Source organism: Bubalus kerabau, chromosome 5 (genome assembly GCF_029407905.1).
Source record: "Bubalus kerabau isolate K-KA32 ecotype Philippines breed swamp buffalo chromosome 5, PCC_UOA_SB_1v2, whole genome shotgun sequence".
In the NCBI taxonomy this organism is placed as follows: Eukaryota; Metazoa; Chordata; class Mammalia; order Artiodactyla; family Bovidae; genus Bubalus; species Bubalus kerabau.
The window spans coordinates 40,150,811-40,173,851 of record NC_073628.1 but is presented as its reverse complement, the minus strand read 5'-3'; the positions used below and the strand labels follow the sequence as shown (position 1 = coordinate 40,173,851).

Below are 23,041 nucleotides of genomic sequence, written 5' to 3'. Positions count from 1 at the left end.
TGAATATACAAAGAAAATAAGTTATTTACAACGTTTTGTCAAGCATCTAATTCATAAGAGCACATAACTTTTCCAGCCAATGGGCTGAAAAATACCGTTCTCTCCAAGTAGTCACCCTGCTGGCTCTGCATTTATTCCTGCCAGCTGCCATTGCTAAAATCATGTTAGATACCCCTTGTCAAATTACCTTCAGTCTTTGGCACATTAATACCTATGTAGTTACAAATCTTGTTTCTTGGAGAGAGAGAGAGAGACACTCAGAGCCAAATTGGTCAAATAAGCTGGCAAATGTATTTGTAAATGATAGGTGAATATAAAATTACCAAGATGTACATGGCTTCTAGAAATGACTGAGAACATGTTTCCCAAAGAAGAAGCCCAGAAAGCATTTCCATAAGAGCAACAATGGGAATAAATGAAATTTTCTTAAGGAGTCTTTTCAGGCAAGCATCTGATATTCACTTGAAGAAAACAAGTTCTAATACGTGTATTCTGTTATGTCTATCTGTATTGCTTTAAATTCCACCTCATTTAAGATAACAGTGGTTTTCATTTTTAAGGCCAGTTCTTCCATTATTTTTTATCATATCAGAATATAGATAAGTGGCCATTATATCTCCCTTCCTTGAATGAATATCAGGTTACTGCCTCATTAGCAGCAATTGTAATAGGTTTTGGTTGATGGTGTCCTGACTGTCACCAGCGAGCTCCGTGTTATTGGCAACCGACTCAGCCTCTCTGTGCCTCTGGCCCCCTGCCTACGAAGGAGGGCTTGAAGCTCAATTATCTTTAAAATCTCTTTTGATTGAAAATATAATACTATAATTATCATCTATCTGTGTGAGAACTATAATTATCATATATCATAAATCCACACACATCTCTGAGGTTTTAATTAAATTCAAACTGAAGTAACTCAAATTCATGTTATCAAAAAAGATACCTAGACACTGGTGTGTCCAGTGTTTCTAATAGAGTCCTTTCTACCTGATGATGATGATGATGATCAGGATGACATTTGTGTATCACTTTGTGTTTACACTGCCTTATGTGAGTCTCACAGCCTAAGAGCTGCTCTCGCGATCCTCACGATACAGATGAAGAAGACGCTGAGGTTCAGAGAGATTCACTTGCCTGTCTAAGGTGTTGAACTAGCAAGTTTCAGAGCTGGACAGAGACTCTGGGTCTTCTACTTCTAATTTAATACTCGTCTCCTCCATCATCATTTACCTGCAACCAGTCTTATTTACTTAGGAGATGGTTTTTCCAAAGTGTCATTATTCGGAATTTACACTCCTGGAAACTAAACTCTGCTTGAAGGGGCCCTCCCACACCCCTTTAGACTATCCACTTGCGTCACGACAGCTCTCTCTGCTTTTACAGACTAGTTGTTTTGTCAGCATGAGTGTGACAACAATTAGACGTCCCCTGTTTTTGCCCCATGCCTTTTCTCCTTCACAGTCATTCAATGACAAGCGTAAAAAGAGCTTCATCTTTTCACGAAAATTCCCATTCTACAAGAACAAGGAGCAGAGTGAGCAGGAAACCAGTGATCCTGAACGTAAGTAGATTCTCGAAGAGAATGTCACCTGCAACACAAGAGAAAAAAAAAATCCTTCACGGGCAACACGCATGACGTAGGCTGCCCCACGCCACACGCCTAGGCAAACAAACACGGCAGGCAGGCAGGTCAGGGCTTACTACTGTGACCAGTGTTTGCCTGCAGTCTGGATCCTTCCCTGGACGGAGCTCTTTTTTCTACAGAATGCATTGGAAAGGGACCTGAGGAAGCGGGGGACTTCGCTTCCAAACAGCATTTTTTTATCTGTGACCAAGACTGTGTCTGGTTCACCTTTTCTATCATGCAACTCTCCAAGGGCTTGAGACAACTTCTTTTCTGGACAGAAACCTTAGATTCCATTGCCACATGTATTGTTGTGGAGTGCTAGCTAACTGGGAGTGATCAAATTCCCCTCTATCAGTTACTAGCATTTGTTCCCTCTCCCTCACAGTGAGCTTATCTTGGGGTAACTGAGCTTATTCTTATGTTCAGTCTAAGCATTGGCCGTGAATCTTGGAATGGATCCTTGGTCTCAGCGGTACGTCGCTGTGGCAATATTGACAGTGGGTAAAAACGGCTCTTGTTGACTCTTTATCTTTTTCATGACAACCTTCTGCTTAAACCTTTCGAGTTGCAATGCGAATCCTCAAGTCTCAGCCCAGGGAGTTTGGGGTGAGATTTGTTTCCTAAGAAGAGAGCGAGGGATCCAGACTGCTCCGGCAACACGGTCTGTCATGGTAGTATCCGTTTCAACTCCACTGACTTCTTCCTTCCTCTTCCGTGGCTGTTCTCCCTCTCTCATTGCTCTCTCTGGGGACTTCCATGCAGGACATCCCCGGATTAGGTGACGACGGTTATGGAACAAAGACTCTGAGTAAGTTCCCAGGAATGGTCACTGTAACTTTTCTTTTCTTTTTCTTTCCTTTTGAGTTTGGCTTTTGTTCCTTTTCTCGAGGGCCTTTTCACTCCTAGCATGCACAAGATACGAGTTTTATTTGTTACCTAGCTGTGAATGCTCCTACCAAGTAATTTTCAACTGTTTTGTTCTGCATGTCAGCATTTAAAAACAAAGTGTCTCAGGCACTGTAACTTCCGTTGCAGTTCACACCTTCCCTTTCTGGCCGTGCGATGTGACCAACATGGTCCTGATGCCAGCCGTGGCATCCTTGCTCTGTCACCTAGTACCTCCCAGGGAGCAAGAAGCCATGTTGAAAGAAAGGGCGAGTTCAATGCTCTGGAACAGGAAAGCAGAAATGTATTTTATGTTCTCTCTTCTGGCTTTTCATGTAGACATATTTAATGACCTTGCCAAATTCCATAATTGGGTTATACTTTGCTATTAGTAAAGGAGCTACTTTATAGTCAAAAGGAACATGCATTCTCAAAAAGTAAATATTAAGCTATTTGATCTTCCATGAATAATTCCTTGCTATTAACTTTGACTGATTTTTTTTTCTGACTTGCAGTGATCCTGCTTGAAACGTTTGTATGATAAAGTTTTAGATATATATTAATATGTTTTTCTATCGGTGATTTATTACTGCATTGCATAACCAGATCTTCATTTTATAGCTTAGAGTGGAAATTAAAGTATATTAAACTAAAATTTTTCTAGTTATTAATGCCTTTATTCTGTGTCTCACTGCACTAATAAAAATAACAATTCTGTGTTTTAATATACTATGATTTTTCTGTCTTTGACACTAACCCCATTGTGTAGGCACCAATGAAATAAGAACCATTTGTGTCTTTCGCAGCTGCATCACATGTTCATTTTTGTTTGTTTTGTTTTAATTTAACAGCTATGGGCAATATTTTTAGAAGCCGTTCATTTCATTGCTAAGAAACAAAATAACATTGAGCTGGACTTTGTTTTCAAGAGCTGGTTATATAACCCTGCGTAATGATACCCTTCATCCTTCAAATTGTTAATTTGGATTTTTTTTTAAGATATGTATATTTAGAAAATAAAATCTGATCAAGAATAACTGCTGATCTCCTTAAAGATGAAAACTTTATCTTTGAGTCTCTATACAGAATATGTCTTGAAATTTTTCTTGAATTGGTGGCTGAAATTCAAGTGTTGATTTCAACATTATCCAGTTAGCATCAAGTACCACCAGGGAGAATTTCTAAATTTTCTGTGGGGTTGGGTAGCATTTTAATATATTGTTAATAAATGAACATCTCTTGCTGTTGGAGAGTCAAAAGTCTGTGATGCCTTTTTAAGTCCAGAGTGATGCCCTTTTAAATCTGAAGGTTTATTTACTCTCCAAAATTGAATATATTACACTAGGTAAAGTTATCTGCCAGTTAACACTACTGGTGGCCGTAATTTAGACTTTAGCTGGAACATATTTTTAATTTCTTTTCACCTGCAAAATAGAAAAATTCTGTTAAACAATATCTTAACATTAAGAGAGATTGGTTGTTAAATAAACAGCCATATGGTTCTAAATTTTTCTAGTGTAGCTTCATTCTGAATTATTTTAAAAGTGAAAATCAAAAACAAAAAAAAACTGTCATCTTCAAATGAAGGTGCTTGAGATAATCACGCTCATGAAGATAAGCCATTGTTGGGTATGTGCTTTGACTTTTCAGTAACAAGACAGATTTGCACTGATTCATCATACTTACTTTCCTAGTGCCCCTTTGCACTTGTAACATGTGTACCTAAATTAATAATGCAGTTCTCATCGAACACCCACACAAAAAGAAATGATTCCAGTCAATTTAACCCATGCTTTAATTTTCATTAGTTTCATGCTCTAAAATCAGTCCAGCCAGGATGCGTTAACTAACTCAATTGTAGAAGTCGTTTCACAATCCATGCGTGTATCACATCATCACATAGTGTACTTTAAAATACATGACAATTTTATTTGTCAATTATACCTTAATGATGCTAAAAAATGAAAATTAAATCATCCAACTGGCAAGAATCTATAATAGCAACTACATTTCAAAGCACTTTTTTTAACTGTTAGAGAATAACGTTATATATTCTTTTCTTTTTTTCTAAAGATTTTGCAACAGTTGTCCCTTTTTTAAAAGCTGAAGGTATTGCTAATGATCTTCACAGATCAAATAGTCACGTATTCTTCATTCAGTTAGCCTGATATACAAAGAAGTGGATAAATTGATGGATTTATCTTCTGTAACTTAATAAATAGTACAGATAAATTATTTTGGAAATAAAAACCCTAAATCTGGCACATAATCAGTACATCCCCCTGCTATTCTAGTTAAACTGTGTTTTGTGGAAAAAAAATTTGAAATATCACTGTATACTTGTACAGTCATTCAATCAGAGTTAAAAACATGCTTTGTGCCAGAACCTGTGCTTGGTATTAGACCATTTATCTTCTGCCTGTTCTAATTCCTCCAGAACCTGAACCTAAGAGCTATCCAAGCAAAAATCTTAAAAACAAGGAAATATTGAACTGATTCATAAAACACTTTTCAGTGACTCATTTCTTCCTCCAAGGTTTCCTACATACTCAATGAAGCAGGAAACTTCTTCAACAATCTCTTTCATCTTGTGAATTAGTTTAGGGAGTATTTAAATAGAAATAAAATGAAAGGGATTCCAGGGAGGGATCAACTGGAAATTTGAAATGCAATATTCCTGCAAAATGCCTAACAGCAAAATAAAGCAACAAAAAGCCTGTAAGAAACCAGTCCTTACACACCAGAAGCTCCTGAAATTATAATCAGGAACATCCAGTTCAGACACATTGACCTTTGTAACAAGAATCTGGAAAATCAGAGCTACATGAATGGGTCAAAGTATTTATAAAAAGAGAAGTGCTTAGATGGAAAGTATGCATTTTTTATAATTAAACATACTTTCCTATTTGCTAATAAAAATAAGACACAGCAATCAAGCAGTAGCTCCCCAGAAAATAAAGTTTTCATCTTCATCTTATCTGAATTTTCTTAATGCGTCTCCTCTGCAGCCTTACTTGCCTTTCGCTCACATTTCTAGTAGCCTTGCATGGTATTTCTTTAAGTTCTGGCTGCTCTCCAATGCTTGGTATCTCTTTAATTTGCTGTGCTGTTCTTGCAGAACATGTTTCTTCTAATGCCAGCGATAGCGAAAGTAGCTACCGTAAGTTATTGCTTTGGTTTGTGATTCTTTTCTTTGCAACTGCCCCCTTGCCTGTGGTATTCATTTCAGATTTTTGCTGTTGTTTTTCAATTGCTGCCCTTTATCATCCTCATCCAAAGCAAATGGCTTGAAATGAAATCATCATTTGATGTGGAAAGATACAAAAGACACGAGGGCCATGGGTGAACTAGTGTCATGTGTACGAGGTTGTGGAATTGCTAATAAATTATTCCAGCCTCAGCTGGCTGTGGCCTGGTGATGCAATTCTCCTACAGAAGGTGGGGACAAACATTTTTTTTGGATTTTGACATTCTGTCCTCCAAAATAGTTTATACACCCTGCAGAAAGGTTGAAAAGTCATCATGGTTTTATTTTCCTTTTCATTTTGCCTTTTCCTTTCTGTGCCTGGCTCCCCTTTGCAACAGAAAGCCTGATAAATTACAGTGTTCCTTTTATATGAGTATGAACCTTGTATATCTCTTCTCTCCTTGATTAATATTTTGAGATAGATACTGTGTTATATCTAACTTTAAATTTTGATGGTTGGGAAGAGATGAAAAAGTTTCATCCTCTAATGTTGAAGGAACTCGCATTTTCTTTAAAAGTGAACAATCTTGGATCAGAAAGCTTAACTGAAAAGGTAGGTAACTATTTAAAAATTATTTCTGATTTTTGTTTGGTCACCTCAAGCCATTTGCTGAGTGATAAAAGAATATTCACCAAATGCCAATCACATCCTTTTTTCTGTTCTGGTGGTTTCTTACCACGTACAGGTTTTTGGTGACTAAAATAAGTACATTTATTACTCTTATCCTTGCAATTTCGATATTTACTTTGTACTCAGTGAAATGGGTTACTCAAAAAGTGACTACTGATATTAGAAAATTGCAGGCCCAATACTTATGACCCTCAGCTACCAAGACAGAAATCAGTTGGAGGTTTTTGGTTTTGGTTTGGGGTTTTTTGTTTTGTTTTGTTTTTGGTCTTTTTGCTTGTATTAATTGAAGATAAGCATAGAAGAACAGAATAACTTTTATTTTTGTTTTTTCCACTACAGCATGGTAATTTATAAAACCATGCCCCTTTTTGAGGTGGAGTGCCAAATAGTGTTCTTGAAGTGTGACAAGTTCAATCTGGATCTTGAGAAAGGCTCTAGATAATCAAATTGGTGGGGAAATAGGGGGGGAAAGGGTACAAGAGAGGAAAGATGACAGATGGAGGGAGTAGGGGCCACAGGAGGCAGATGAAGCATGCCACAGAATGAAATGAATAAAAGTTGCGATGAGATACCTTTGATCAACCAAATATTAGAACCCCCTCGTTTGCTTCCTCAATGGAATGATAAGTCCTGTTGATGAATTAAAGCTTTCTTATTTTTAACATGATCTTTAACATCTTCACAGTCTTCCTACTCTTATACTTTTATGATTATCCAAATTGGGAAAATATTTGCCTCTCCCATATCTTCATTTGGTTCTAAAACAAAGAAACCTGGCTGGTTAAGAAGTGACCAAAGGCTGTCTTTCCTGTGCCTGAATTACCGACAATTCAGTATTAGGAAAATATAACTTATTTGTTGGGTTTCATGGAGACCCTTGGCCCTAATTTCTTGGATGTTCAGTTTTCAGTTTTTAAGTGTTGTGCTTCCGTCCTGTAGAAACAGAGAAATGGAAAACATCAAATTTTGTTCTTGCAATCCCTTCTATGGAACGTATACTTTCCACAAACGTATACTTTTATGGAACTACCTTTTCCTTCAGAAATCCGTGTTTAGAATATTTCAGAGGCCTTCCTCTTCTTCAGAGATGAGCATGTTCTTTCCAGAATCATTGTTATAAAAATTGCACCAAGGCTTTCAGCTGTTTGACAAGTTTTTGATTGCAGTGCTCCAGGTTGACATCAATAATTCTTTTCACTCTCAAATAGTAGGTGCACATAAAGGTTTATTGAGTGAATAAAGGAAACACTTGCAAACAGCTTAAATTATCTATGAGAAGAGAGAAGAGTTGGAACTGTACTATTACTAGAGAAAATGTGGAGTCTAATAGTCTGTATTAACTTGAATCTCCTCTGAGGGTACAGAAAGCTAGCCATTCAAATTGCTTTCTTTACAAATGAAAAAAGGTAAGAAGAGCCTTGTCATAGCTTAGTGAAAGTGAAGTCGCTCAGTCGTGTCCGACTCTTTGCTACCCTGTGGACTGTGGCCCCCAGGCTCCTCCGTCCATGGGATTCTTCAGGCAAGAATACTGGAGTGGGTTGCCATTTCCTTGTCCAGGGGATCTTCCCAACCCAGGGATCGAACCCAGGTCTCCCACATTGCAGGCAAACGCTTTAACCTCTGAGCCACCAGAGGAGAAAAAAAATGGATATTTCTTTTTCCAGGATAGAATATGAGGAATTACAGAGGACTGTTTCTTAGTTCATTCAGCAGCCCCTCTATGGCATGCTCTCTCAGGCACCTTAAGACTCAATGTAAGTCTCAGTGAACTCTGGAACTCAGCACAGGTAAAGAGGGAGAGCGATCAGTACGTTAAGAAAGCATAAAGTATGGCCGTTCGTAGCATAAAAGCCATGCCCGAGAATAGTGGGGCTTCAGAGATAATTTCAGAGGAGGGGACTTTGAGCTGAGCTTTGCAAAGATGAGGCACTTGCTAGCTAAGTAAAGTTGAAGAAGAAACTCAACAGGAAAGGCATTGGCGTGACCAAAGACACAAAGGCTTGGGACAGACAGTTTTTCCAAAAAGTACAGTTTCAAATCAAACCAGGCTGGATTTTTCTATTGAATTCCTGGCTTTTGCTATAATTATGACTTTTATATTTTATAAATAGCAGTGTAGACAAAATAACACCTTTTTTCACTCATTTTCATCTTTTTTTTTTTTTTTTTTTTTTTAACTCTTAGAACCATTCCATGTCTGCTCAGGACAAAATGGCTAAAAAAAATAGTGGTTAGAAAGACTGGCAGGCTTCCCAGGTGGCACTAGTGGTAGGAGACATGAGACAGGGGTTCAATCCCTGGGTCAAGAAGATCCCCTGGAGGAGCGCATGGCAACCCACTCCAGTATTCTTGCCTGGAGAATCCCCATGGACAGAGGAGCCTGGTGGGCTACAGTCCACAGGGTCACAAAGAGTCAGGCACGACTGAAACAACACGCACACACAGAAAGACGGGCCCAGGCCTGGGTGTTACATTCTGGAGTTACAGATTGTGCCAGCCTTACTCGAAAACCTCAGATATTTTCTGAGATACGTATACATGCACATGAATTTACACCAACCTCAATTTCTAATAAATAGCTCAGACCTTTGATGCACCATCTCAAGAACTATAGCATATTTTTTCCAAAGTCCAGCTATACTGAGCACTAGCTACACTGCAGTTTAACAATGTACATTGTCTAATAACACAAAGTGCTATCTCATAACTACCGTAACTATGGGCTGATTCCAGATTTCTGTCAACAAAGTAATATAATAAAATGCAGGTTTGTGCTTGTTTTGTATCATACCTTTGAACTGCCCTTATATGCGACGGTAATAAAGATCAATTAGCCGTAATGGAGACCTTGCACATCTCTACAAGCTGAAGACCTGCCTTCCTTAAAGCCCAGTAGAGCTCTGTTATTATGGGTATGGGAGAGCTGATGATTATCCTCCTAACCCATTGGTGCTCAGCAGTTAAATAGGATTTTCAAACCAAGGATCTTAAAAAATGAGCTGAGTGAAACTGAGATGCTGAAATGAAAAGATCTCAGACTTTCCCTCTGGAATCAGTCGGAATGGTGCCCATATTCTCCTTTTTCCACTCTTCTCAAGTATTGGCCTTATATTTCCTCAAGTTCTTACAGAGCAATTTTATTACATATAGTATCTCATTTGATTTCTGCAACAAAATTATGAAATATACCTTATATTTGTACCCCGTTAACTGATGAAGAAGCTGAAGTTCCAAAGAGCTACGTTTCACTAATACCATGTCCCTGCAAGTCCAATCAAGATATTTTAATTCTGAAACTTAGACATTTTCACTATTCCCTGTGCTTTGTAATCCAAGCTTCTTCACGTTTTAGCTAGTACATTTCAACCATACCACCTATCAAATTAATTGGCTGTCCCTGGTGGTTCAGCAGTAAAGAATCTGCCTGCCAATGCAGGAGATTTGGGTTTGATCCCTGGGTTGGGAAGATCCCTGGAGGAGGAAATGGCAACCAGCTCCAATATTCTTGCCTGGGAAATCCCATGGACAGAGGAGCCTGGCAGGCTCCAGTCCATGGGAGTGCAGAGTCAGAAATGACTTAGTGGCTAAACAACAACAATCAATACAAGCAGCAATATTTACATAACATTAACTGTGAACTAAGCCTGATTTTAAGGACTCTATATATAGTAACAGATTTAATCTGAAGATCCTTTGAAGACACTGAATAAGTAATTCACTACGTGACCTTGAAGAAATCACTGAACATTTTTGAACCTTAGTTCTCTCCAATGTATATGACTAGCTTGGATTAGAAAAGAGATACAGGAAACAGATTTTAATCAAGACTGCCCTTTAATAGCTTCCTGAGGAACTATACTGAAAAGTGTTGAGACCAAGTGAGGCTCAGCAGTAATTCAGGCAATGATCACTGTGATGCGTGTCGAGGGTCCGTAAGGGAGAGTGAAGTCATGTTCCAGACTCTCCATCCATAAACCACGTTAACTCCAAACCCTTTCTTAGCACTAACATTCTGTGGTTCTAGGAAGCTAGTTTATTCTTTGTAATTATCCAATGCAGGCCCTAAACACTAAATTTAGACCACTGAATGCCCTGCCACTGGTCTTCACTTCCCTCGTCTCTCTTTTCTAGTTTGGAAAAAAGTTCTAAAGAAAAACACCTTGTTTTTCCTTATCATGAGAGCATATGAGGGCCTTACTCCGAACCCCTCTTACTGTGACTTGCTTCCAGTTTAAAGACAGTGTTTTCTGGAGGTTGTAACAACAGGCTCTGCGAAGTCTCTGCCGGCCGCAGGCGGCCACCCCCAGCTCTGTGCCACGCGCCCCTTCCAGCCGAGCGATTTCCAAAACAAGACCAAGTAATTGTTTGTACCCTTGTGTCAGCTGTTATTTCTAAGTGCCGACACCTCCTGAGCAAAAAATAGAAAAACTACTAAGGATGACTACTTTTTGGAGATGACACAGCAGCATTAAAAAAAAAAAAAAAAAAGAGTTAGGGTTTGCAAATGGAGCATCTTATGGCCTGTCAGTAACTCTGACCAGGTTCAGCTCCCTTCTCTGCCACCCACCATTTTTGTTCACCTGTGAGTTCTGCCTCTACATCCCAGCCCCCACAGAGAATTCTGCACCTCTGACCTTTTTGCGACTGTGCCGTATACTCAGCGAGGAGTCAGAAAAGATGTGGTTTTTAATCTTGACTCTACTACTTACTGAGGAAACAGGCCCTGTCTCCGAGCCTCAGCTTCTTCATCTGTAAAGTGCAGATCATCAGAGCACCTACCTCAAAAGAAATGGCTGTGAGAAATACGAAGCAATGGCTGCAAAAGCCTTTTATAGCCTGTAAAGCGCTATGCAGACATGAATTAGCTTTCCTTCATTGCTGTGACTTTTTTTCTCCCCCTTGTAATCTCCTTCCCATTACCCCTTGGGCTTTTCATTCTTGAAAGTGAAAATTGGTTTTGGGCTCTGAGTTCACAGCTATTGTGTAATACCAGCTTCCACAGCACCCCTGTGGGCTTCCTTACTGGTCCCTGGTTGTCACACAGTCATTAGAATTGGGATTAGTGTTGACTTCAGGGACGCTTGTCGTCTCTGCTGTTTGCCAGTCTTACTGCTCAGAACAAGACCTGTGCTTCCTGTAGGTTAGACGTAAACCAGAAAGCAACAGGTAAATGAAGAACTACAGAACTCTGTTCTAGCAAAGTTAATCTAAGCTATGTTGCTTTGTCCTAGTTTTTTAAATCATGCATTATACATACTGACACCAAATATTTTATTTAAGGTTTGCCTTTAGAATGTCCCATCAGAACGATTTGCAAGGCCATGGAAAGAGATTCTCCCGGAACACGAGGTGTTCTCTTTATTTAGGGGAAACCACACTTCCCCAAAGGAAAGCGTATAGACAGAAACACAAAGCAGAACCTATCTTTGGCTTCATTGCTCATCCTGACTCGTACCACTAAAAGCAGAATGCAAATTCATTGGTCTCTTTCTTTATGTTAAGTACTGAGGACACCTTGGATAACTGTGGTATGGGGTGCCCAGTCTGGTGCAGAGACATAAGTATCACTTGATATTTATTCTTTTTTTGCATTTAAAAAGTTTACAAATTTTTCAAGTATTTCTGTAACTGACATTTATTGTAATTATCTAAAGCCCTGAAAGAGAAGTTAAATTCAACCATAAATGTGGGAAAGTAGCTCCATAGCATATTCTGTCACCTGATATTTAAAACCTGTTATCCCATGGGCAGGAGTCCCCTCTCACATATTAATCATTCAGGGAGATTTCTCCTGAAAGTTAGCATGACATTACAGAGTTGGTCTGCCATGCTTCTATCTCTAAAGCTATGCTTTCTTTTTCCCCAACCATTTTTACACTTATCCTCTGAATTCCTATGTCCTCTGCATATGTCAGCCTTTAGATAACTAGAGCTTAGCAATCATTCTCCTTTATTACTTTTGACCCAGCTTCTGTAAATTTCAGTTGATTCATTTTTTAAAAGGGGATCATTTTTTTTTCCTGAATTAAAAAAAATATATGAATCTGATTCCTCACATACCAAACCCCTGCCCCGATGTGGGAAGCTCCCCTGAACACTTTTTGGAGCAGTCATGGGTAGGTTCCACTTAGAGGAAGCACCAGGGCCCCTTCTCCGTGACTTAGGACGTAGCCTAGCCATGCCATTCTGAGAGTGGGCCCCGCTTGAGGGTGAGGCAAGACATGAGGTGGGCCTGGGGCCATTTCCCACCCCAGGGAAGACATCCGTATTCACTGCTTTAGCCATAGATCACTTAATTTCCCCAGATCAGCCTTGTCATTATCAAATCTGCCTGTAATACTAACTCCTTTCATGAAATCGATTCATCCTCCAGAGGCTGTGGCTTCTGAAGCAGCAGCACGTGGTTCTGACCTGACTCTGAAAGTTTCAGGGGCTATGAGGAGATAGAGCGGTGAGACCCAGTGCCCTTTGGTTTCAGAAAAAACTACCTCGGGGCTTCCCAGGTGGCGCTAGTGGTAACACACCTGCCAATGCAAGAGACTCAGGTCCGATCCCTGGGTCGGGAAGATCCCCTGGAGGAGGGCATGGCAACCCACTCCAGTAATTCTTGCCTGGAGAATCCCCATGGACAGAGGAACCTGGCGGGTATAGTCCATGGGGTCGCACAGAGTCGGATACGACTGAAGCGGCTTAGCACACACACGACACTTCTCCTCTATAGGACAGCATACAAAAAGCCCTTTTCAAAACTTAAACTATTTCCCCACCAAAGATAGTCAGTCCTAGGCCTAATGCGAATGAAAATGTGGAACCTTCCAAGTTGTCAGCTGAATGAGATGAATCTCATGCCTAGTTCAACAGGGCAAAATTGATGATTAGGAAAAAAAAAAAAATTGCCAAAAGCCAATTTACTTTCCATGCTTGTATGTTGACTTGAGGCTCACTGTGAATGAGAAGGCTTATAGCAAATGACACTGGAAGGGTGGAAAATTATACTCCATGGTCTGCCTTACTTTTCAAAGTTTCAAGGCTAGATTTAGCAGTGATTGGAGAAGGCAATGGCACCCCACTCCAGTACTCTTGCCTGGAAAATCCCATGGACAGAGGAGCCTGGTAGGCTGCAGTCCATGGGGTCGCAAAGAGTCAGACACGACTGAGCAACTTCACTTTCTCTTTTCACTTTCATGCATTGGAGAAGGAAATGGCAACCCACTCCAATGTTCTTGCCTGGAGAATCCCAGGGATGGGGGAGCCTGGTGGGCTGCATCTATGGGGTCGCACAGAGTCGGACATGACTGAAGCGACTTAGCAGCAGCAACAGCAGCAGAACAAGTGATATAGGGCCCTCCTCAGTTTTTTATCTTCTTAACTGACCCAGCATTTTCTTGATGAATTAACATTAAAGTCTTCAGAACCTTGGAGTATATAGACTGGTGAAGCTTTTGTCTCACAAATGAAACGAGCAGACACTTGCTTTTGAACAGTGCGTTTCTTTGGGAAATAAAATGGAAGGTGAAAGGTCCAGAAATTCTGGTAATGTAGCAGCGAACTATTGGATGGAACCTCTCCTTGAACTCAAGGGGTTCCTTTTAGGTAGGAATGCTGGGCATGCAGCCACAGTGCTGCATTTCTCAGTGTCGGACGTAAGGCGGTCTCTTACATCACTGCCCTGCTGAACCGCAGAAGGCCAGCCTCCTGTCGTTCCGCCGACCAGCGACCACCTGACTCTGTCACGGTGCCAAACAGTTCTATGAGGGTGAAGGGATGTGGGGAATGGTTGAAGGAGGGAGAGAGCAAGGGAAATTAGCCCTGAACTGGGTCTGTTTCCTGGGTTGCAGAGCAGGGCTTATAGCTGTGGTTTGTGACTGGTTGTTAGTCCACTGTAATTTTTCCTTTTTTCTCTTCTCAGGAGGGCAAGAAGATTTCATTCTCTCTTATGAGCCTGTCACAAGGCAGGAAAGTAAGTTTCTTAGCATGCTCTGGTTCCTGATTTCCAGGCTATAACAGGTGACCCCATTTCAGGAGGGAAATAAACTGCTTAATATGCAGCAGTTCCCAGGCCAGACCCTGCTCTTTCTTTGGCCCTGTGGCCAAGCAGACACCTTCCCTGCAGCGAGTGGCCAGTGACAGCTCCCAGGAGGATGGAACTGCCCTCTGGAAGAATGGTCCCTAATAGGAAGGAGCACATCCAAATTATAAAGAGCACCACTTACAGGATCGATGGGTAAAATCCTCCTGCAGGTTGATGTTCACTTAGTATTGAGGGCTTTCTAGCAGGGCTTCTAAGAGAGAAGCCACCTTCTGGGCTGCTCCAGAAGCCTGGGAGGAATTTATACCGAGGCTGATGGCTCTTGACAAAGATCACAGGGAAAATTCAGGCATCAGAGGAGGAATTGTACCAAATGAACTTTTGAGTTCCTTGTAGCCCCATGATTACAAAGGAATTGGGAAAATCCAAGCAGAGAATGGAGAGTATTTTGAACTAAGGAAAAGAAAGTATAAAAACCTAAGATGTCATTACTACTAATGATGACTTTTGAAGTCGTTACCTAAACAATGGTCAAACAGCTACTTTGGAATCTTTTTTTTCTCCCACTCAATTGACTAAACTCGGTAGCTGTTTTGATTGTTGTGTAGGCATACGTGAAGAGTAAACAAAACGTCTCCAAATGTTTTTTTTCACTGACATTGCAGTTGCTTTTCCCTGTTAGTAAATTCCGGAAAGTAGACTCAACTAACACACTTGGTGTTAAAACATCAGTTTCCTATGCAGGGCTCTCTGGGCAATTTATCCACTGAAGTAATAGCCTCGGTAGTTGTTAGTGTTCGGCAAGTTTGCCCTAAGATTCCCAAGTCGGACTCCTCATCTGCATCTTCCTTTCCCTCTTTGCAGTAAACTATACCCGACCAGTGATTATTCTGGGCCCCATGAAGGATCGGATCAATGATGACTTGATATCTGAATTCCCTGACAAATTCGGCTCCTGTGTGCCTCGTAAGTATCATTCATCTTTCCTCTAGAAATTAAGCATGGCTCTTTTTGAGATGGTAAAATGTAACTCCTTTTTTCCAGTAGTCTCCAGTGATTCAAATACCGTCAGTCATCTATTATCTGAGCATCTCATTTCATTTCTCTACCAAATACATTCCATCTATACTGCCATGCGTTATTCTCTATTTAGTGAGTAAATGATGTGATACCCGAGAGGGCAGGATGAATGCTTTCTTTGTAACTCCCATGGTATTTAAGATAGCATAGGATTATTGATAGGCCTTCATATTTTCTTGTAGATTGGTTGAAATGTTACTGAAGCCTCTTTTCCCGTAGAATCATGCTACAAAGCAAGTTTGTTTGTCCAACACACAGCAAGCCAAATGCTGAGATGCAAGGTTTACAGCAGAGAAAGGGCTTGTTTATTCATGAGACTGCCACTTAAAGAGGTTAGAGAAGAAATCTCAGACTCACCTCCCCGAAGCCAGGGGCTGGGGATATTTGTGGGATGAAGGAGCAGCGTAGTCCGAGGTGTGGGGAGCGTGGGGAAGGGTGATTGAAAATACAAAGGTAAGGTATTCTTATTCTGTGCAGGTGCAGGTAAGCTTCAGGCTTCATCACGGGAAGCAGATTCAGAAAATGTCAGCATTAGCGTGTTCTGAGGGTGGAGTTTGGGGCCCTCTGATATTCAGAGATCACCAGGTAGACACTGACACTTGTCCAGTTGGAGGGCCGGTTGTCTTCACCACTGTTAACCACCTCGAGCTCAAACTGCACACAGCTGACTCTGAGTTCCTAAAAAACAACTCAGGCAACACATTGTTGAGGCTATATGATGCTTGAAAGATAGGCAATTTTTTTTTTTTTTTTTTTAGTAGCAATAAAGTGATCAGTGAGGGCAGGTTACAGGTTTAATGGGTCTAACTAATGATCACCCTTAGTTACAGTAAGAGAGATCAGAGACAATGCTATCTGTTAAACTCATCTCAGGATGACTTAGGGCCGTGTGTCGATCAATACAAAACAGCCTTTCCTTTCCCTTGGAAGGATGAAGACAAGAAAGAATATAAAGTTTTTACCCTCCTCTCGGAAGGAAATGGCAACCCACTCCGGTGTTCTTGCCTGGAGAATCCCAGGGATGGGGGAGCCTGGTGGGCTGCCGTCTATGGGGTCGCACAGAGTCAGACACGACTGAAGCGACTTAGCAGCAGCAGCAGCGGCGGCCACTGCTTTCTTGTCCTATGGACAGCCGTCAGGCCCCCCGGTCCCTCTGACACATCAGGACAGCCCTCCCTGCAGAGTCTGTCTGCTCTCCTTGCTGCTGCTCCCCACTCATCACTTCTGTCCCTGCTCCCACTGTGCCACATGAAAATGCTAGAGGCTTTCTGTGTGTGTAAACCCACCAGGAAATTTTAATTTATTAGACCACTGAGCTCTTAAATCTGATCTCAGCAGATATTTCTTTCTCACTCAACGTTTTTTAAGCCCTTAGCTCTGAAGTGTCTCTTACATTTCAGGACTGCAAATGTCTGCTGGAGTACAGGAGGATAGCGGGATCGCACGTGTGCAGTGCATGGGCAGGAGGGAGCAGGGACGAGTGTGCTGTCTGGTCAAACGGTCCCCGGCAAGGGTTCTGGGTGGCGGTCTTGCCACAGAACCTAACCTGAGAAAGACTCCAGACAGAAATGATCAAGTCAAACCCCAGTCCATTTGTTGCAGCCCCCAGCTTGTTCCTCCACTTTTGAAAGAAAAAAACAAAGAAATTCCTTTAGCACTGTTTCACTACCCCTCCACCTTGCATCGTCTTCTTTCTCTTTTTTAAGTAATGGCACTGTTTAATGAAAATCAATACATGTTCATTGTACAAAACTTGGAAAATGCTAAAAAGTTAAACAAGAAAATTTAAAATATACAGAAAATCTCAGAAGATACCCAGAGATAATGTCCCTGCTAATATTTTCATAGATTTCTACCTATTCTTTCTTTTCATGCATTTTCTCCTATGATTGGGTACATGTCAAGTATATACGTTTTTGCTTAATATTGTTTAAATTTTATATAAGTACTTTAAATATTTATTATGTCATAATTACTCCTTTCTTATTTAGAGTTTTTTTGGTTTCTCTACGTCTCAATATTATGAGTTATAATGCAAAATACAATTATAATTTATATGTTATAATTATTTATAATTTATAAATTAATACAGTGAACATCTTTAAGGATAAAACTTTATCTGAAATTTTGATAATTTTTAAAGATGGATTTCTAAGAAGACTATCTGGGTTAAAGATAGAAAATATAGTTTTAATGCTAATGATAAATGATATGTAAGCCAGTATATTGAGAACAATATCATTTCACTTGTAGTCAATATAAAAATGATTGAACTTTTATAATTCTTGGTGGTAAGAGTTGGAAATCCAGAGTGTATTCTACACGTGTGGACCAGCCCGTTTTAAGTGCTCTCGAATGCGGCTACAGGTGGCCACAGTGAGCGGTACAGGTGTAGCATGTCCTACCCCCTCCTGTATGCTTTTCTGTTAAATACAATTTTTAAAGGTTACTTTCCATTTACAGTTATTACAGAATTATTGGCTATATTCCCAATGTTGTACAGTACATCCTTGAGCCTGTCTTACACCCAGCAGTTTCTGTCTCCCACTCCCTAACCCCTATACCGCTCCTCCCCTCCGTAACCACTGGTTTGTCCTCTGTTTCTGTGAGTCTGCTGCGTCTTTGTTATAGTCACTAGTTTGTTGTATTTTTTAGATTCCACTTATGAGTGATATCATGTAGTATTTATTTTAACATTTTTTTTGATTTACAATGTTAAATTATTTTCTCTTCTCTTCTTACCAAGAAGTTTAACCAGTTCTAACTATGATTAGAGCTGATTGATTTTAGTCCCTTCGTAACTGTGATGGTATCATTTTACATCTTTTAAAGTCCCTGAATATATTTACACTATATGTCCATTTTTTTATCTTTATATGAGACGTTTTTTACTTCTTTGCTTGTCCCGCAATCTTTTATCATGTGCTAGACATTGTGATGCTACATTATTGAGCGCTTGGATGTTGTTATCAATATCTTCCTTTATAGAGTATTAAGTTTTTGTTTCAGCAGGCAATAATTTACTGACAAGTCAGCCTTTGAGTTTTGACTTGGTTTTAGACATTGTGAAGGTAGGTCTAGAGTAAGTCAAGAGTAACCTCATAAAATGCAACCGTTCTGGGGTCTCAACCTAATGCACAGTCCGTCTGAACTTCAGGGTCTCCTGGCGATCCATGACCTCTAAACTCTCCATTTGGAAATGAAAATGGAGTAAATGCAGAGTCCCCTCATGTGCTTCTCCTCATTGTCACAGCTCCAGCACTGCCCGTTGTCCAACGCCTGAAAATATACGTCCATACATTGTGTCTAGTTTTATAGTTCTTCACAGTGCGAGGCTAAGCCTGGGACCTGCTACTATGTCCTGGTCCTTCACAGCACACACTTTTATATCTATGTTGAGGGTGTGTGCTGAAAAAAAAAAAAATAGGTATAACACAAGTTTATGAATATAAAGTTACCTTATTTTCATCTTTTTTCATTTTATAAAGATACTACGAGGCCAAAGCGTGACTACGAGGTGGATGGCAGAGACTATCACTTTGTCATTTCCAGAGAACAAATGGAGAAAGACATCCAAGAGCACAAGTTTATAGAAGCCGGCCAGTACAATGACAACTTATATGGAACCAGTGTGCAGTCTGTGAGATTTGTAGCAGAAAGGGTATGTTCTCCAGTCATCTTACATCTCCCCTGAAGAATGTACCCAGGTGGCAAACTGCATTTTTTTTTTTTCTGGTCATTACTCTTCCTGATTTCAGTTGTAAATTTTGATTCAGTATTCCTTTTAAGACCTCTGAGCAGAGAATCTCTTGAGAGCAAGGTCATTAATCTTTGTTCTAATCTCAATAAAGTATGCTGACTGACCTGACAGGGGAGAGGAGGAAAGGGGGCTTATAAACCTAAAGGCAATTAACAGCTTGAAGTTTATGGAAATTCACTTTGTCTTTGACTCACTTTTCTTTGGCCCCAATAACTGAACTTGTTCTAAAAACTTGGTCGCTTTCGGTTGTTTAGATCAGAGTCCTCAGTTCTTTTTGTCAGTAGGGGTTTCCTTTTTATCTCCCTGAGAACTTGAGATGCCTCTGGGGGAAGGGTAGACAGATGAGGCGGACTGCCTGGCCTGTTGCTGGCAGATAGTCTGACTCAGGAGGCATAGACGAAATTGTGTGTGCAAGTCACTCAGTCGTGTCCAGCTCTTTGCGATCCCATGGACTGTAGCCTGCCAGGCCCCTCTGTCCATGAATTCTCCAGGCGAGAATACTGGAGTAGGTTGCCAGTTCCTTCTCCAGAGGATCTTGCCGACCCAAGGATCGACCCCGTCTCCTGCACTGCAGGCAGATGAAATTATCCTGCTGATAATTTCAAAGGCATGGACATGAGAAGACTGTGTAAGGGCAAATAGGATAGGAAGACCCTTGAGATCTGCCTCGAGAAGGATCCTGATCACCTGTGAACACCGAGGACCAGTGTCACAGAAGAAGAAAATAAAAAGTTAAGAGCCCATCGTATTTGTTATATAAGTAATATTTGTTGGGTTAATTTGATTTGACACAACTTCCCCCCACCCCACTTTTAATGTTTTTGTTAAAAAACTTCAATGAGAAATGTTCACATTTATCCGAGAATACAGTAAGAAGGTGGGTCAGGTTTCTTCTCTCTGGGATGCTGGCTTCTTTGAGCAATATCACACTGTTTCAAATCACTTTTCTGGATCATTGCATCTGTTCTCCTCAAACATGAAGACACAGCCTTTGTTATCTCAAAACTTTCTGACCAGTGAATACGCAAACTTCATCCAGGCATTTTATGTAACTGCCACATTTCACAGATAGCAAACTTGGAATGTATTAAGTGATAAAAACTTGAGCCACCTCACTGTGTTTCTCCTGTAAAAGCTCAAGTACTCGCTGGCCTCTATTTTTACGTGGATGTTATGGACGAGCTTTTATTCCCCTTTGTTGATTTAGGACTGTTTATATCTGCATAGTATGCTTTTTCTCTTCTTTGTAAAGTTCTTCGGGCCTCAGGGTAATGAAGTCATTTCCCTCCAGGAGGTAGAACATAATGTGTGGCAAATGTGTCTATTCCCCAGAAATACTTTATAAAGCAGTTCCTTGCTCTGAGCACTCATTGCAGTGGAAGCCAAGTTAAATGAGGTATGCTACAATGTAATAGGGTTTTTATTTGTTAACAAACCAAAAATTTACATACACTATGCAAACCTCTGTCTCCACAGTTATGATAAATACTTAAGGTCACTCTCTGTGTCTGTCCTTGCTCTGTACTAGATGGAGCATATCAAAGGCAGGACACGTAGAAACACTCAGCAAATACTTATAAAATTGTTCTAAACTCATGGTTACCATTCTTCCAGATTTAACACTGGCCAGGGTGAGACAAGGAGGTATTTGTTTATTCCAACCAACAAGACTTAGGTTTGAGGCTTAGCGCTGAGACCTGGGTGAGTTTCTACTCTATGTACTGCTGACATGAGCACTGGGCAAGTTAGTACTCTTAAGCCTTAGCCTTCTCTTCTGTAAAATGCCGTTGACAATTCACATGTCATAGGTAGGGAATTCCTTCTTTGACAAGTTGGGAATTTCTTTTCGACGACTGTCTTCAGAGATGGTTTATGAGGGTTTCATGAGAATGGACTCAGTCACATTATATATGGCTAGATGGCTTCCTTGTGCAAAGCATCAAGTATTTATTTAAGGAAATAAATAAAGTTACTTGAGATAACTCTAGTAAAATGTCTACTCCGTTGGCTGACACTTAGTAAAGGAATAAGAAACATATTACTGCAAACATTCGGCGATGACCCTGTATACCAACTTTTATTTATGCTTTGCAACAATTCTTTTCAAAATTTGAAGAAATGTAGTATCTTTTACCTCCCTCTAAAGCATACTTACTTTTTTTTTCTTTTGCTTTGATTATAATCATTCTCCCTGGATTAACGCCGTATTTTTCTTTTCCTTCTCCCAGGGCAAACACTGTATACTTGACGTATCAGGAAATGCTATCAAGCGGTTACAAGTGGCCCAGCTGTATCCCATTGCCATCTTCATTAAACCCAAGTCTCTGGAACCTCTGATGTAAGTAGAGGGCAGCAGCAGCCTTCATCCAGCCTCTTGTTCCATACGACACAGCACATTGCTAATAGCTCTTTGCCATAAATGTTTACACATGGGAATTGCCGTTGTCAATTTTTTTAAGCATTCCCTTTTTTAATGATAGATGAAAGTTCTTTTGAACCACTAGAGACACAATGTCAGTAATTCCTGAAAATGTCTTCGCTAATGTTTCTTGATTTTTATTTTCATTTCACAAGTTGTTTTTGTGTCTGACTTTTTCATTTTGTCTCCTTGTTTTGAAAGTAGGTTAGTTTGTTTTTATTTTGTCTCTCTTTGCTTTCCAAATGATAGGAAGCAATCGTCTTTAAATTGTCTCTTACTTATGAGAGCAATTCCACTGGTAAATCTTTTTAAATGTGTGAGTTTTCGTAGCGGGGAAATTTTTCAGACTCTCTCCATGGGTGTTTCACATTGTTATGGCGTAGAATTCTTGTGTTCCTTAATTAAAACCTCATGTATATGGACCACTAGCCTTAAAATGGCAACCCACTCCAGTGTTCTTGCCTGGAGAATCCCAGGGAAGGGGGAGCCTGGTGGGAGGCCATCTATGGGGTCGCACAGAGTTGGACATGACTGAAGCGACTTAGCAGCAGCAGCTTTATAGGGAGTTTTATTAATGGCCTGGCTGTAAAACACCTACAGTCTTAACCAATAGCTCCAGACCTTTGCACATTTATGAACAGGGAGGGAAATGTATGGCACAGCCTCTTTTATTCTTTTTATTTATTTTATTTATTTTATTTTTCTCTGTGGTGGGTCTTTGTGGCTGTGCAGGCTTTCCTCTAGTTGCGCACGCGGGGCTACTGTCCAGCTGCAGTGCACGGGCTTCTCACCGCAGTGGCTTCGCTTGTGCAGAGCGTGATTCTAGGGCGAGCAGGCTTCCGTAGTTGCGGTTCCCGGGCTCTGGAGCACAGGGTCAGTGGTCGTGGCTCATGGCCTTAGTTGCTCCGCCTGTGGGATCTTCCTGGACCAGGGATGGAACCCCTGCCTCCTGTATTGGCAGGCAGATCCTTTATCAATGAGCCACCAGGGAAGCCCTATTCCTTTTATTTTTCAGAGGACTTGTTAAATATCATCCTTCAAAACCTGGGCAGATATTCATGATGTGGCTATGAAGGGACAATCTTTGATAGAGAGTGGAGGCTTTGTTTTGTACACCCTCTTATACAAAAGTGATGCTGTAGTAGCCTTAAAGGTAGAAGAGCAAAAGGCTAAGAGCGGGGACCTGGAAGCCGGTCAGGCGTGCTTCTGCTCCTTTGCCACTGTTCAGTTATGTGAGCGCGGGCAATGTGCTTGACCTCTGTAAGACTTAGTTCCTCAGCTCTAAACTAGACACATTAATAATGCAGACGTCAGAGAACCAGTGTACAGATTAAACAAGATCTTAAGTGTAAAGTTCTCTATA

General features: G+C 40.6%; 1 protein-coding gene across 12 annotated transcripts in view; it reads left to right on the top strand.

Moving 5' to 3' along the window:
- The window catches only part of DLG2 (discs large MAGUK scaffold protein 2), a 1,420,652-nt gene that overhangs the window by 1,385,295 nt on the left and 12,316 nt on the right, over positions 1 to 23,041 (top strand). For 7 of the 12 annotated variants that reach the window (XM_055581486.1, XM_055581487.1, XM_055581488.1 and 4 more), the window contains 5 exons: positions 1,462 to 1,561; positions 14,300 to 14,350; positions 15,284 to 15,385; positions 18,988 to 19,160; positions 21,488 to 21,597. In XM_055581486.1, coding sequence (XP_055437461.1) covers positions 1,462 to 1,561; positions 14,300 to 14,350; positions 15,284 to 15,385; positions 18,988 to 19,160; positions 21,488 to 21,597 — 536 coding nt within the window. Of the gene's footprint in view, positions 1 to 1,461; positions 1,562 to 2,389; positions 2,436 to 5,630; positions 5,673 to 14,299; positions 14,351 to 15,283; positions 15,386 to 18,987; positions 19,161 to 21,487; positions 21,598 to 23,041 lie in introns of all 12 variants that reach the window. The other 5 variants (XM_055581494.1, XM_055581492.1, XM_055581491.1 and 2 more) reach the window with 2 other exon arrangements.